The sequence below is a fragment of the Zalophus californianus genome, chromosome 10 (genome assembly GCF_009762305.2).
Source record: "Zalophus californianus isolate mZalCal1 chromosome 10, mZalCal1.pri.v2, whole genome shotgun sequence".
Classification (NCBI taxonomy): Eukaryota; Metazoa; Chordata; class Mammalia; order Carnivora; family Otariidae; genus Zalophus; species Zalophus californianus.
The window spans coordinates 111183307-111200726 of NC_045604.1; the positions used below are offsets into that span (position 1 = coordinate 111183307).

Here is a 17420-nt window from a genome sequence, read left to right on the forward strand (position 1 = left end):
CAACCATCTGGGGCACCTGCGTGGCTCAGTCGGTTGGGCATCTGCCTTCAGCTCAGGTCATGATCCCGGAGTCCTGGGATCGAGTCCTGCATCGGGCTCCCTGCTCAGTGGGGAGTCTGCTTCTCCCTCTGCCCCTCACCCCTCTGTGCTCTTTCTCTAATAAACAAAAATCTTTTTAAAAATAATTTAAAAATAAAGCCCCAACCTTTGCCATGCATGCGTAACCAGGCCTTGCTGACCGCATCTGGGTCTGCACCCCCTCCCATAGCGTGATGACCATGCCCGCTTCCTTTCAGGTCTGACATCCCCACTGGGCTCTTTTCCACTTCGGTTTCTTGTCAATGCTGTACCCAGAATGTCCAGCCCCATTTCTTCACATTGCTGGCTTCTTTCCTTTCTTTAAATTTTGTTCTAAATATTATATCCTGGGATAGGCTTTCCTCATCACCCGATTCTCTTTATGTGTTTGTTCATTTGCCTACATTTTTTGTCTGCTTCCCCTTACTACTGTAAATCCTGTGAGAGCAAGGACCTGCGTGGTATCATACGAGTGCCTGCCAGAGTGCCCAACAAAAAGGAGACACTGGACAAATGTTTGTTAAAGAAATGAAGGACATCTTTTCTTTACCTAGGTAGAATTTAGCTCAGGAAAGGTACCAAAAAAAGATCCATTGAAATATTTAATGATGATCAGTAAGAGAGGGGGGAAAAAAAGGGGAAGAAAAATCAACTGAATAAAGACCACAAAGTACCAGAAGGCCACACAGTGTATGACTCCTTTTATATGAAATGTCCAGAACAGACAAATGCACAGGGATAGAAAGTAGACTGACCGGTGCCAGGGGCTGCGGGGAGGGGCAGAGGCGGGGCTGCTAGGGTTCTGGGGTTCTCTCCTGGGGTGGTGGAAATGGTCTGTTCGAGAGTGGGGATGATTGCACAACTATGAATATACTAAAGACCACTGAACTATACACTTTAAAAAGGTGTATTCTTTAAAAAGAATTTATGATAGGTGAATTACTGCTCAATAGAGCTATTTTTTAAGAAAACAAAGAAGCTATGCAGGATGAACTATGAAGAAGTAGCTACGATCCCCTCACTAGATTGAGAGCCCTTCAGAGCCAGGATTGTGTTATTGATCTTTATCCCCAGAGCCTCACACCTGCTGACTGGTAGACAGACCGAGCGGACGAGCGACAGCTTTGACATTAGGGACTGTCCCTGGATGCAAATGCTTGAGCAATTCGATCTAACTAGGCTTTGGTCAGATCTGACTACAGCGAGGAACGAGCCCTCATGAGCACATGAGTCCAGGTCACACAGACAGAACACTTCGTAACTCACAATAGGCTCTTCTATCTTTTACCATGCTTGATTATCACAAACAAAAATAAAAGTGCTATGAGGTCAGTTTTATTATCACCTGTATTTTACTGAGGAAGAAAAGGAGCCTTCAGAAGCTGCAGACTTGCCACTGGGCAAGAGACTACATGCAGGATCATGGGGCCGAAGACAGGGTGCCAAATGCCCAGGACAGGACCCCTTTTGCCATATCAAATCGCATATGGGCAAGCTGAGGCCAACTCTGTCATAAACATTCACAAAAATGATCAGAAAGGCATCATTCAGGTGCTGAACTCCATCCCTGGCTCTGTCGCTAACACACTATCTGACCTTAAATCACATATAGCCACTCTCTCCCCCGTGCAGTCATCTACAAAATCGGTGTGGTAAGATCTCCTCTGCTTCCTTTACTTGAATGCCATGAAGATTTAGAGCAGTCTTGCGGAAAGATGAGGAAATGCACGACCCTCCACAGCACCTGCATTGGCTGCACATCACTTACGCTGCTGCTAGGAGCTTCACCCTAAGCTCCTTCCAGGGCTCATCAGAGCCCCAGGCAACAAACCGGCCGTGTGTTTCACATTGGACATTCACAGGATCGCTTTTACTCCGTGTCACATGTGACGAAGCTGAGTCCCTCAATCATTAAGTTAGGTCTGCCCAGAGTCAGAAAATGATTAAAGAATACAGCTGGTTCTCACAGTCAGCACTTCTTACTTCAATACCATGTGCTTTCTAAAGCCTATCCTGTTCCTCACCCAATCTCCACTTGTGTGGCGTCTTCAACTCACAGTTCACGCTCCTCGATCCCCTTCGAAAACGTGATCTCAAGGACTCTGCAGGCTGTACTGTACACACCCCGACCCCAGCCCACCCCTGGAAATGCTTCTCGTCCCACCTGTGGACACAGGCTGCCAACTGCAACAGCACCTTCTGCCAAGTTGAGCGGGCCCACCACTCATCTATTTGTCTTTCCTGACCCTCCCTGTGCCCCCAGTGCCTCAATCTCTGCATGTCACAGCCTCCTCGCAGTCCTAGCCCTGAAGTGCACACACACCATGAGGAAGACACAAAGCATGTGACTTTCCCTGAGCTCTAACCACATCCCTTCCTTCCTAGTGCTCCTTTCCTTCCTCTATTGTGTGAGAGAACTTCACTTTGGTAGCCAAGATTTCTGTGTAAGGACTCTGGGGCAAAACGAGATGAGACGATGAGACCTGGCTTGCCATGACACAGAGCCCCCAAAGCGCCCATATAAACTGAAATGCACTCTGACCACTGGCTCTCCCTGGATATACAAGATGATTGCATCCTGGAGCATCACCAGAAGCTACCCTTAGAGACCATGCCCTATATCTGGATTAGAAATGAAACAGCGTTACAAAGTCTTCTTGACTGATTAACTGTAGTGGTATTCCCTTGGCCAGAGTCCAAAGCTTATTTCCTTCCTAGGGAATTTGGTGTTTCAGGAGTAACTTTCATGGATGATGCCAGTGCAATTGGGTACTTGTTAAATGAAAAGACAAGTGAATGAGTAAGTGGCCTGTATTTGGGAGACAGTAACAGTGGCACTGATAATCCAAAAGAGAAGCTAATAAAAGTCATTTACATTTGACTGTGTAATGAACTATACATTAGATGCACCAGCAGCAATGCTTCCCTAATTACCCAGCCAATATTAAGACCTGCTTGAATTTCTCAAGGACATTATAACTGGGGGAAGCTGAGGGGGCAGAACTCCTTGTATTCCGTACTACCAGGTGCCACTTGACGGAGGACTGAAGATTCATTATGAAAACTATCTAAAAATCCACAGTTCCAGATGAGTTGATAGTGGATTTTCAATACTAACTCATGTTTATGTGTATGGGGAGTGTACAGAGCAGAGGTGGAAATGATAAGAAACAACAGCACTACATTACAGGTTAGAAAGTGTTTTCACATCTATAATTTTACCCAACAAATACATGATCCCTACAGGAATTCCAAGAGCTTGATAGGGTAGCTACTGCTCTCCCCATTTGAGATGTCCCACTATGTTACAGTTGTTGGGAATAGTTACAGGACTTCTCCGAGGTCACACAGCTCCTAAGTGATGGAGCTGAGACTGGGACCCTAGTTTTCTGAGTCTTAATTTAATGCACACTGTCCCACACTATCTCCCCAGAATGAGTCGAGTACTACTATTTATTCATTCAGGAAATACTTACCCATTCATCTAATAAACGTTCACTATTTGGGATGGCCAAGCACTCTGCTAAGTTACCAAGCCTTCAAAAACAAAGAAACAGTCCAATTAAAAACAGGCAAAGGAGCTGAATACACATTTTTCAAAGATATTCAAACGGCCAATAGTTACATGAAAAGGTGCTCAGCATTACTCACCATCAGGGAGATGCAAATCAAAACCACAATGAGATCTCACCTCACACTTGTTAGGGTGGTCTTATCAAAAAGACAAGCGGTAACAGGTGTTGGAGGGGAGGTGGAGAAAGGGAGCCCTCCCACGCTGCTGGTGGGGATGTAAACTGGTGCAGCCTCTGTGGAAGGCACATTGGAGATTTTCCAAAAATGAAAAGGATAACTAGTGTACGATCCAGCAATTCCATTGCAGGATGTACATCTGAAGGAAATGAAATCACAGTCTCAAAGAGAGGTCTGCACCCCCATGCTCACCAAAGCAGCATTCACAACAGCCAAGACATGGAAGCAGCCTAAGTGTCCCTCGACGGATGAATGGATGAAGAAGATGTGTTGTATACTTACACACACACACACACACAATACGTATGCATATATGACAGAGTATCATTCAACCTTAATGAAGAAAGAAATCCTGTCACTTGTGACAACACGGATGAACCTAGAGTACATTATGCTACTTGAAATAAGTGAAACAGGAAAAGACAAAGACAGTACGATCTCACTTATACATAGGATCTAAGAAAACTGAATTCATAGAAAGAAAACAGATCGGTTGTTGTCAAAGGTGGGGGCAGGGGAAAAGGGGTGAAGGGGGCCAAAAGGTATAAACTTCCAGTCATAAAATAAATAAGTTCTGGGTATATACTGTACATGGTGACTATAGTTAAGAATATTGTAGGGGCACCTGGGCAGTTCGGTTGGTTGAGCATTCGACTCTTGATTTTGGCTCGGGTCATGATCTCAAGGTTGGGAGTTTGAGCCCCACATCAGGCTCCATGCTCAGCGGGGAGTCTGCTTCTCCCTCTCACTCTCTCTCTCTCAAATAAATAAAATCTTTAAAAAAAATACCATAGTGTATATTTGAAAGTTGTTAAGCAAGTAAATCTTAGAAGTTCTCAACAGAAGAAAAAAGTTCTAATTCTGTGTGGTGATGGATGTTAATTAGATCTATTGTGGTGATCATTTTGCAATACACACATATATTAAATCACTACACTGTTAATCTAAAACTAATACAATGCTATATATTAATTATATCTCAATAAAACTGGGGGAAAACACAAAGAATAACTTTTCTTTGCTTCTATGGTTTATAACTAGTAGCAAACAACCAACTGTATGCAAGGGGGACAGACAGATACATGACAGCCACACAGAAATATATTATTTGAGGCATTTAAAGAACGCCTCCTGCTCAGATCTTTGCCATTGCAAAATGTAATATGGATACCAATTTAGGAGCTAAAAAGAAAGCAAGGTATGATTCACATAACACATTCCAGGCTTGGCAACTTCAGAATTTATTGTTCATTAAAACTGTATTTTAATTATCCTAGTTTTAATTAAAGTATTATGTAGAGTTGGTGAAATGCAATTATGTGCAACTGACTTGAGATGTGTAATAGGCTAATATTTGTAAAGAAATGCATTATTGTCACTAGATCTGCTCATGTAAAATGAAGTGGTATTTTATTTTCAAATGAAAAATTGGTACATAGAGTATTAAAGTCTTGTCATTAAATACTACACTGCCAACTCAAATGGAACCAAGTGATTCTGACTTCCCCACCCCTGCCCTTCGGCTATGTGCTTTGCTCAGGAACGACTCTCTGGCTGTGATGTAGCCTTACCCCAAAGCAGTAGGATGGTATAAGCTGCCCACACACGCCCAACAAACCTTACGACACAGAAGACACTTTAACAACCTTCATCAAGTCCACCTGCGTCACTGACCCTGCAGGCCCCGTCGTCAGCACCGGCTACCACCAGCCACAGCCCAGAACCTGGTCGAATGGTGTTTAAAGGGTGACCTTTCACCCAAGTGTCAAAATGCCTCACAATCTGAAAGGAAACATGAGCTTCTCAGGCAATCTTGGCTCTCCTCCCACTGTGCACAGTGAGGTCTGGCTTGAAGCTCCGGAAGGTAGAAACAGCACTGTGTAGGCCATTCACTGAAGCAATGTCGTGTTTCCCATCTCTCTCTTCCCTATGTCTACAGACACTGATCTGCCTGCACTCATATCAACTCAGACAATGGGACTCCTCCTGGATGTGGTCAGAACAACAACAGGAACTTCCTAGGCGTCAGAAACCAGCACTTGGAAAAGCCTGTAGGACATGTACAGGAGCGAAGGCAGACTGGGGCAGAGTGGTACCCACGGCCCCAGCACATTCTCTACCCCTGGGTCCCTCCCTCCCAGCTAGTACTACGTCCCCAGACATCTACACACACAGCCACGCACAGAGCCACATCTACATAGGACATCTTTAAGAAGCATGAGGACATCATGGGGTGGGGGGTGACATATAGAATGTATCAGCTTTCACTTCCTCAAACATTAGTTAGTAAATTACTTCTCATTCATTATTTCTTGTTAACTCTCAGGACAACTCAGGAGAAAGAGATCAATCTCCCTGCTCCCAAGTACAGGAGAGGCACTGGGAGGTTATGTGATCTGTCCCAGGATAGACACCTCCTAGGTGGGTGTCTTCATCCATTTGGCTGCTATAAATACCATAAATGGGGCAGCTCCTACACAAGAAACATTTCTCTCACAATTCTAGAGGCTGGAAGTTGAAGCTCAAGGCACTGACAGATTGGGTGTCTGGTGTGAGCCTCTTCCTTATTTGTGGACAGCCTCTGGCTGAGTCCTTGCATAACGGAAGTGGGGAGGGAGTTCTCGAAGGTCCCTGCCATGAGGGCTCCACCCTCATGACCTAAGCACCTTCCAAAGACCCCACCTCCTAACGCCATTACACCAGGGATGAGAAGTCTAACAAGTGAACTGGAGGAGCCGAGGGAGACACAAATTTTCTGTCTACAGCGGAGGGATTCCAAAGTGCCATATGTCGGAGGAACCACCCAGAGCAGCAGTCCCAGAAGGGCTTCTCAGAGCCCAGTCTACCAGAGCAAGAGCCATCAGCGGACACCACCAAACTGTTGCCTCTCCTTCCAAGCCCCAGCCCCGCTGAAGCCCCTGTGAGGGAGTCAGAGCTCCCTTTACTCTCCGGTACCCCTGCTGCGCTTCGAGGTACTCCCACCATCTGCTGCAGAAGGAAATCTCCTGGCTCTGAATTTCCCTAGTGATGTGGGAAGCACAGGCAGAAAGAAATGAAGACAAAATTAAATGTCCTTATAACCTGCAGCTCATTGACAAATACTTGAGGCAGGCAGAGCATAACACTCCTGAGCAAACTCTCAACTGTCTTAATGTCAATACTTTGCTAGAGGGAAAAACCACCTTAGCTTGACAATAGCAAGTCCTCCAGTAGCCCAAGAGTCTTCTTGAGGGGCGCTGCTTCTCCCTCTGCCTCTACCCCTCCCTGCTGCATGTCAGTGCTGCTCACTCTGTCAAATAAATGAATAAAATCTTAAAAAAAAAAAAAAAAGAGGGACACCTGGGTGGCTCAGCCAGTTAAGTGCCTGCCTTCGGCCCTGGTCATGGTCTCAGGGTCCTGGGATGGAGCCCCGCATCGGGCTCCCTGCTCCGCGGGAAGCCTGCTTCTCCCTCTGCCACTCCCCCTGCTTGTGTTCCTGCTCTCGTGCTCTCTCTCTGTCCAATAAATAAAATCTTCCCCCCAAAATTTAAAAAATAAAGTAAATAAAATCTTTAGCATATCAAAGTCCTTTTGGACACTCCCTTTTTCCCTTACCTCCCCCAACTCCCAAGTATATAATGGGCCACCCCTCACAGCCCCAGGGCAGCAGCTCTTCCTGCCCACCGGCCCTGTCCCCGTGCTTTAATAAAATCACTTTTTTGCACCAAAGACGTCTCAGGAATTCTTTCTCGGCCTTTGGGTCCGGACCCCAACGACAACACTACTCAAAACTACATCATGAGGACTCCTCCTCCTGCTGTCATCCCAGGCGGCTGAGCAGCCCCTGCTGTGCCCTTGGTGCCCAACCCTCTCACCTCTGTGGATACTTTCTCCTGTGCCAGCTCAGCCCCACACGCAGGGTCACCCTCTCGGCCTCGCCAACCCCCACGAAAGTTCCATTCTGAAGTCTCATCTCAAATCCCCACATCACAGCCCAGTTCTCCTGGGGAACAGTCTCAGCAGCAGCAACTCTGTGGGCCTGCTCCAGGTGGGCAAGGTCGCTGGTAAGCAGGGAGAAGGGACACAGGAGAGCACAAAGGAGGGCGGGACCCCACTGGCCCCAGCTTTGCAGCTGTGCCGGACTCACAGGATGACTTCAGAGAGGCTGCCTGAAGCTCCATGTCGCCGGACAGTCCGGCTGGGGTGGTGTGGCAAACCTCTCCCCCACAGACACCCATTCTCAGATACCCAAATGAAGACCAACATTCCTGACATTCTACTTTCTTTCTAGACTCCGTGTCCTTTGTCCTTGAGCCCACTGTTGGTGGGTCTCTCGGGGGAGCTCTCAGAAAAATAAGTTCCCAGTCTTGTCTGAAAATATCCTCTTGGCTCCCTCAGTTTGGACACTAGTTTAGCAGGCTACAGGCTTCCATCATTACACTTACATCCCTTGGAATTTTGAAGCTATTAGGTCCATTATCTTCTCTAATATCGCTGTCCACAGAGATCTAATGACTGTGCCTTTGAGGCAACCCAAATTACACGTATGGTTGCTTCTTTGTCTTCGAAGTTCGATGGTGACACTATAATATGTCTAGATTTGGATATATTTTCATTTATCCTACTTGGAGCTTAATCTGCCTTCTGACTCTAAGGATCCATCATTTTAGGAAATACTATGACAATTATCTCCGAACATTATCCCCACCCATTCCCTCCCTTCTTTCCTTCCTCTTCTTCGAGCTCGAGTGATTATTCTACCCTTTTTATCTCTTAGCCAGTCTTCCCTATTTTCCATCTTTTTTATCTCTGTGCTTCATTCTGAGTTTTTTTCCTCACACCCACCAGGACAGTATTTTCCACTTCAGCTGCATACTGTCGGCTCTTTCACTGATTCCACTGACTTTTTAGATAAATATTTTTCACTTCAAGAAGTTTAGTTTTTTCCTATTTGGTTCCTTTTAAAATCAACACATGAAACGATATTCAACATCATTAGTCATTAGGGAAATGCAAATTAAAAACACCGTGAGTTATAACTACACACCTATCAGGATTGCTAAATCAAAAGATGGTGCGAGCGGGAAGCGCAAGAGAAGGGGCTGAGAAATGAGATCGCTCAGGCACTGCTGGGGGGAGCACAACACAGTACAACCACTCCGGAAAACAGCTGGGCGTTTCCTTACAAAACTAAACATGCAACTACCATGCTGCCCAGCACCTGCATTCCTGGACATTCATCCCAGAAAAACAAAGACTTCTGTTTATACAGAAACCTATACACAAATGTTTATAGCAGCTTAGACTTCTGTTTATACAAAAACCTATACACACATGTTTATAGCAGCTTTATTCACAATGGTGAAAAACTGGATACAACCCAAATGTCCTTCACCACCAGCTACCCAGGCTGTGGTATGTCCATACCACAGAACACTACACAATGAGAAGGAACCAACCACCAATGCAGGCGATGACCTGAAAGAATCAGAGAATTATGAAGAGTGAAGGCGGCCAACCCTAAAACAAACTGCATGATTCCATTTACATAACATTCTCTAAGTGATGCAATTACAGAAACGGAGCCCAGATCAGTGATTTCCAGGGTGTAGGGTGGGTGTGAGAGCTGGAGGAAAGGGGCGTGGGTATAAACGGGACCCAAGAGACCCTCTGGTGATGGGAATGTGTTGTGTTTTGCCATATCAATGTCAATATCCTGGCTGTGATATGGTGCGACAGTGTGGCAAGATCTCACCATTTGGGGAAAGTGGTTAAAGGGTATATGGGCTCTCCTTTTATTATTTCTTACAACTCTATTTGAATACACGATCAACTCGAAATACAAAGTTTAATTTAAAATGAGGAGAAAGGACAAACACCGTATGTTCCACTTGCATGAGGGACCCTGGAAGAGTCAAAATCAGGGACAGAAAGCAGAGGGGAGGGTGCCGGGGCGGGGAGGGCCCAGTGGGGAGTTATTACTTAGCGGGGACAGAGCCTCAGTGTGGGAACAAGAAAGGGTTCTGGACATGGATGGTGGAGACAGCTGCACAGCAATGGGAATGCCCTTAGCGCCACAGAACTGTACACCGAACCGTGGTTAAGATGGTAAATTTTACGTGACATGTATTTTACCAGAATCTCAAAACATTTTCCAAAACAACACAAACTCCCGCAAAGACTTCCTACTATATATGGAATAAATCCAAATCCCTTTGCAGACTCAGATGCCTCCCGCTCCCGTGTCCCTCCCAGCCTCTTCCCTCTGCACACTCTCTCTGCCTCTTTTCCATACCCTAACCGCACGACAGCCCCTCCAGCTGAGCAAATACAAGCAGCTCTTTCCTGGGTTTGCAAGTATTTGCCCCTCTGCCAAGAACACTTGTCCTCCAGCCTCGTGCAGACAGAAGCTGAGAAAGCAGTCAGCACGGCAGGGGAAGTGTGGGCTAGAACACTGATCAGCTGCTGCCCTCTCCCCACCTTAGCTCCCATCGGTAAAGTGGGGATAATAACGGGACGACTCACTGGGCTCCTGGGAGGAGCTCGTGAATCATTACATGGAAAACACTTAAAACAATGCCGGCACTCAGAAATATTAATAATTACTGTTACTAAACATCACCTTGAGAATACCACAGAATTTATCTTGAATGAAATAAGCCAGACACAAAAGATTTCATATTCTATGATCCCATTTATAAGAAATTCTGTAATAGACAAACTCTCCTACAGTAATAAAAATTAGATTAGTGGGCAGGGCTGGAGGCAGGGGGCATAGGAGTACTAACTGCACCAGGGAACTTGACTGGGAAGGGGCTGACATTTGTCACATATTTGCTAGAATTCATCGATTTGTATGCTGAAAATCTGTTCGTGTTGTACGTAAATTCCAACTCAGTGACATGGTTGCTACAACATCGCCTGCCCAGAGAGGCTGTCCTGGGCCCCCCAGTGCAAAGCAGCGGCCAGCTCCCTCCCTCTCCCGCTCAGCTCTCCCATCCCTGTGCATTCCCTCGTGGTGCTTGTCCCCTGAGAGTATCCTGCTTATTAGCCTGTTTCCATGCGAGGCCATAGCTCACTGATGGCAGGACCTTCAATGCCTCATTCCCCTTTCCACCCCTGGCAGCTAGAACAGTGCCTGGCACAAAATGAGTGCTCAATAAATATCTGCTGAATGCATGAAGGAAGACAGAGAGGGAGAGGCAGAACTGGCCTGCCCTTCCACAAGCATCGCTGAATGTGAACACCAGAAAGGACTTCAGTGGCCATTTAGCTCACCTTCCCCATCTTGACATGGGAAAATGGAAGCAAAGCAGAGTAAGTAATTTGCCCAAGGTCAGAATTAATGATGGAAGCAGGTCCGGAGCCCACATCTCCTAGTCTTTTTCACTTACACCAAATATGGCTCAATTCACATGTATAGACATACTCTATAAACATTCACAAAATGCCTATAAAATAGAAAAATTTTAAAAGCATATTATTTTGAAAGCCCAGTTAACTATAAAAATATTATTACAACCAGATCTACTTCATTCAAGCATTAAGTTGTGACTTCCATTACAAGTGCTAATTTAAACAAATCTTTTTTGAAGCAATTGAAATGACATGGTAATAAGTTAATGGACATTCAAGTATTTAAGTATGGACGATTACGAGTCAGGCTGATTCCATGTCACCTGGGATGTTGTTTACTGCCCATACTTCACAATTCACATCTTTCCTGGCAAGTCATCCTGCAAAAAGCTGACTGGAGGTTGAAATATTTAATCTATAAACTTTGCATTCCCTGGCAAACACATGCAAGTACACTGTGCTTCCATATTCCCGTCAGGTAGGCTGCTGCATGCAGTCTGAGCACAAGAACCTGCAATTAAGCAAGAGAATGGCACCGTACAAAACAAGTTTTTGCGTCCTAATCTGATAAGTGCCGACATAAATTACCTCCTGGAGGTGAGAGAAATATTGCATGACATCAACATTCACATTTCACATTCTGAGAAATAAAAGGAAACAAAGAGCATATATCAAAACCAAAATAACATAGAACAATTTTATTATCAAATTAGACAATATAAGACAAGGCTATCCTCATCTTTGATATGCAAAGACAGCAAACTAACTGTTTGGATTCAGTGAATCAGAAAAATAAACACGCATTTTTTTTTATCTTCTTAGATAAATAAAACCTATAATTACCTATTCAAAAATCCTGAGTATAACTTATTCTCATTTCTTTCAAAGTATTGTTTGCCTTTCCTAAGATATATTTCTCCTTCATCCACAGCACTTTTTCTCAAGGTTTGTTATGCTCCCCCCCCCCCCCACTTTGGTGAGGAAGTTTACAAACACTACATGGCCTTTCTTCACATTTCTTCAAGCACTCAGCCATTCCAGGAGCACGCATCTGCTCGCAAGACAGAGTTCTCAGAACAAGGATGTTTTTGATGGCCAATACCCAGAGGATGCTGAAACTACCGGAGGAAAAGACCTACACATGCCACGCAGGGCTGGGACCCCCACCTGCTCATGTCTGAAGGCGAGAGGAGTGAGCACTGCCGGCAGCGGGCACGGGCCAGTCAGGGGCACTGGCACTGAACGCAGCCGTGCCAGAAGAAGACTTTGCCTTTCCTCCTTTGTCCCACCTTCCCAGCCTACAAGTGCCCTGCTGCTTCTGCAGCCTTCCTCCCCCTCTGCCCGTCACGTGACACAGTCACAAGTTCCAGGAGTTAGGACCTCACATCCCTGGGAAGCCATTAAAGTGCCGACTTGCTCCCTGCTCCTCGGCCTCGAGCACAGTCCCGGTACCCCACCACCCCCCGTGCCCACCTTCTCCCGGTCCTTCTACTGGCTTGGTTCTGTAGTTCTCTAAGTGCTCCAGTGCATGGTCTTTTAGCTCAGCCAGAGTCATCCTCTGTGACCAAGAGCCTCTCAACTGATATGATGGAACTCTTTGGGCTTCATTTACTGACTTAGGTATTTTATACAGAGCATTAAAGAACTTTAAAAATCACAAACACACCAACAATCCCCAAGTTTAGCCTAGACCTTTTTGCTGACCATGAGTCTGATATAAACAACTATCTCATGACTGGATCCTCTTGACCATCTACTACGCACCTCAAACGTGCAAAATCCACCCCCCCCCCCAAATATAGACAAAACTTGCTTTGCCCGCAAATCATCTCTCCTGTTCAGGAAATGTTAAGTCCATCCTATCAGTTGCAAAGGCCAAAATTCTTAGAGTCTTCCATGGCTTCTCTCCTTCTCTCACACCCCACATCTAATCCAGCAGGAAATCCTATTCATTCTACCTTCAGAATATATCAGTATATGACACTTCTCACCACCTCTCCCCAAACCAAACCACTCGGTCTGAGTCACCTGAACTACAGCAGCAAACCCCTAACGGGCCTCCTCATTTGGGATTCTGCTGCCCTGTGTCCATTCTTCACAGAACTCCTAACACAAGAATTACAAGGGAGATCATGCTGCTGCTCTGCTCCGATCCTCAGAGCAAATGCCAAAGTCCGCACTCTGGCTCAGTAACCAGCATCTAGGAATCACACTTAGCCAGCTCAGGAACCTCAGCCCCAGCCCTCTCCCTTGGTCCAGCCTAGCTGCTCCTCCAACACACGGGCCTTTTCCCTACCTCGGGTGCTCTTCTCACAGATTTACCCCCAGGCCTCCTCCCCTGATTTGTTCAAGCCTCTGCTCAAAGAGGGCATTATCGAGAGGCCTTCTCTGATTCCACATCTGAAACAGCAACCCACATGACCCCTGCATTCCCCTCTCGGTCCCCTGCTTCATTTTCTCCTCACTATTATCACGAGCTGGCATGTCCTCTGGAGACAGGCTTCCTGAACACAAGGACTTGCTTTTGTTTCCTGCTGCATATTCGGTGCCTGGAACAGTACCTGGTATGTGGGACACCCTAAGTACTTAGTGAAAGGGGGGGGAGCCCAAACTGCAGTCAGAACTTTGTGGGTTTTTCATTTAGCCTCGTTCTGATGTGAATGTGAGGCAGCTCACGTCCACCACGGGGACATTCACTTCAGCTACTTTTCTGGGACGGTGACAGATTTTTGCTGCTCCTTTCGCCACACAAGGTAAGCCTCCTCCTTCAACAAGTATGTAGCTCAAGAACAAAGAGGTTGCCAGTGACAGGGTGCTGGGTCTGCACAGGGCAACTGCCCTCTAACCTCCTGCTGCCCCCCAGCCTGTGCCATACACACACATCACTTCCACCCCATCTCCCACTAGGCCTCTGAATTTCATAAAGCCTATGCCTTAGTCAGAAAACCACGTCTGCCTTCTCTTTTGTCAAAAATTTCTGAAGTTAGGGCCTTACAGACCCAATACAATGGATAAATGACACACTTGCAGGCACACTCAGGGCTATGTGGGAGCATGTGTCTGTGTGTGCCTGTGGCTCACAGCAACCTGTATTATTTCAAACCGAAGGCTGGTGTTCTGAAAAGGAAGAAATAGGAATATAAGAAGTATATGGAAAAATAAATCAAAAGCACCAAGAAGGTTCGGCAAAATAAAGTGAAAAGAATTAGCGTGATGCAAAAGACAGCATGAGAGTCGGAGCCAGAAAGGCCTGGGGTGGAACCCCAGCTCCACCATTGGTCAGCTGTGTGTCCTCGGGTGGGGTGGTTAACATCTCCAACCCTCAGTCTGATCTCTAGAAGCACAACTAATTACACTTCTTCGGAAGGCAACTATGAGTATCAGGGAAGATGTGTTTAAAGTAGGTACTCAATAAATAACAGCTGCTGTTAAAATTATTAATAGGCTATTCAACTAACTTTTCAAGTTAGGAAATATTAGAATTATTGCTTCCCTTCAAAATGAAAAAAAAAATCATTTAATTGTAAGCCAAAAGCTCACATTCTGAAGGTCACAGGGGGCAGGGAGGAAGTGGTGAGGTGCCTGGGTGGCTCAGTCATTAAGTGTCTGACTCTTAGTTTAAGCTCAGGTCATGATCTCAGGGTACTGAGATCAAGCCTCCCGTAGGGCTCGGGACTCAGCGCGGAGTCTGCTTGTCCCTCTTCCTCTGCTCCTCTCCCCATGCTCTCTCTCTCTCTCTTAAATAAATAAATAAAATCTTTAAAAGCAAATAGTAAGGAGGTGGGGCTGGCGAGATGAGGCTCCTCCTCCCTGTGGCAAAGGACCATCTCCCCAGCTGTGTTAGGGAACTGACCTCAGATAACCAGCTTACAGCAGATATAGAAGGTTGACCTGTTTCAGTATGAGTGAAACACTTTGAGCCAAACATTTCAGTTTTTAAATGACACCTCTGGTGGTGCCGAACAGAGCTAATGCCATCTGACTTTTGTCTGCCAACCGTCTGGGCAGGGGCCATGCAGAAATACCCTCCCAACTCCTATCCAAAGCCAAAGTTTCTTAGAAGTAAAAAGCAATGTGTCTTTGAATGATGTATAAACTTATCAAGAAAACCACACATGCACTGATTTATGACATCTTGCACAGCAGGTACTTAATAAATATGGGGGTGATGATGAGGTGGAAAATATGAAACAAAAGGCCTTGCAAATGTGGAAATATCCATAACCAGCCTCATCTCATCTCATCTCCTAAAAAAAAAAAAAAAAAAGATCACCGGCATATCATTCTACTGAGATTGGAGATTTATCAATAGCTTCGCAGACCATTTGTTTGATAGGACACTAAGTTAAAGCCTACTTAGCATCTTTACATTAGTAGCTCACCAGGAATTAAACAGTCTTTAGCAAGAATCTGCAAGTAAAAAAAGAAAAGCTTATAAAATTAAGAGCTGTTATTTCATTCTATCCCCTTTCATACTTCTTGAATAAATGCTGCCTCGTGAATATGGCTAGACTGCAAGTCAACAAGTGAGTTGCTATATAGCTGCTTGCTGCTGAGTTAAACTAATCCTTCCACCACGGATTGTGCTCCCATTGACATTAATTAGAAGCTCCGATGTTGGAGAGGAAGCTTAGTTCAATTTACCCACCCTCCCTAGCACCCACTCTTCCCTAGCATTCATCCCAAACTGGCCCAGCCACACTGTGCTCAATGCTAGAACCTTCCAGAATATTTCACAAGAGTCTACCTCAGCTGCCTTTTGTTCAGCCTAACAGTCCTCTAAAAGAATGAAAAATTGACCCCTGTTCTTTGTTTCACCGACCTCAAGAAGCATCTGGTGTCACTGGAATCAATATAAATGTGGACACCCAAGCAACTCTTAAAAAAATAAAAAGGAAAGCAGTTATCCCATTTTCTAAGGAAATTAGTATTTTTACTGAAATTTTTAAATATGGCCTTTATACACTTCAATATTTTTCCTGTACCAATAACAAGAATAGAAACATTTGTTAGATAAGGTTAAGAATGGTCTGGGGTCAAGCAGGTTCAGATACCCAGGCAGAAGAGTCATGAAACTTGGCTTGGAGAAGGGACCCCATGGATGGGCGGGTAGGGGAGAAAGCAAGTTTACACCTTACAGTGACTTTCAGAGTTATATTTCAAACCTATTTAGCAAATTATCTTTTATATATATATATATATATCCTTTTTGGAAAAACACAACAAAACAAAAGCATTTTCTTCTCATGAATTTTTGTATGAGTGCAACCATCTGATGGCATAAGGACTTGACTTTTAGCCCAAGCTTATAAGCATTTCATGATTCTTTCAGAAATGTTCATTCCTGAAATGTTTATATTTGGTATATTATCTTTAAATTGTATTGCAAAATGCCCAGTTATGAAACATATACCAAATGTTCTTTTTAATCACTTAAAGCTCTAAATGAAAAAAATCTGTTTGGCATTAGATAAATACCTTGAATGTGGGATAGGCAGGAACACCTTGAAATAATGCTTAACTAATCACAAAGCAACTCTTCTGCAATAGATGGGCGAACCACTAATTAGATGAAGGGAAATAAAACTGTCACGGCAGGATAAAAGGGTAAAGAGAAATAAGCAGTAATTACTGTTTTATTGTCAGAGAAAGTAGTATCAAACATGGCTCAGTAAAAAGAGGGGAAAAAACCCCACAGCTCTATAAGTAAATACCAGCACTCATTAAATTAGTACTTGGAGCTAAACACAACTCAGGGATGACAATGACATCTCAAAAAGTACATTCAAGAGGGGAAAAAACGGACCTTAACAACTAAGTAAGGATGCTTTATTCTGGGCATGCAGCTTATCAAAGAGTAACATTACACGATGATTCCTTTAAACTGCTTGAACATTTCCAAGCCAAGTCTTCCAAAAAGCTGCTTAGTAAGGCCTGGGGGAAGACTACCAGACCAGGTTATTATTCTTTTCAAAGCTTAACTGACACAGTGAAATTCATTAAATAATATGTCAGTGTTGCCAACAAGTGTAATGAGTTGTGTTTTAAAGTTTGGTGCAACTTACATTCTGTTGCTGGGTATGATCTTGTGCCCTTCTCTGAACCAAGTCACTTGTGGTCTCGGGCAGCTGGTGATGGGCAGTAAGTTGAGGACTGCTGCATGTCCTTGAGACACCGTTTTCCTCTGGTCTATATCCATGAAATTTCCCAAATCTGCAGAGAAAAATCAGACCCTTTAAGTTCCAGAAAACTCTTTT

The 17420-nt window shown here is 44.8% G+C and overlaps 1 protein-coding gene across 3 annotated transcripts in view; it reads right to left on the reverse strand.

Moving 5' to 3' along the window:
• SDK1 (sidekick cell adhesion molecule 1) overlaps positions 1–17420 on the reverse strand; it is an 887311-nt gene that overhangs the window by 491974 nt on the left and 377917 nt on the right. For all 3 annotated transcript variants that reach the window (XM_027612939.2, XM_027612937.2, XM_027612940.2), the window contains one exon: positions 17229–17376. In XM_027612939.2, the coding sequence (XP_027468740.2) occupies positions 17229–17376 (148 nt within the window). The remainder of the gene's footprint in view (positions 1–17228; positions 17377–17420) is intronic.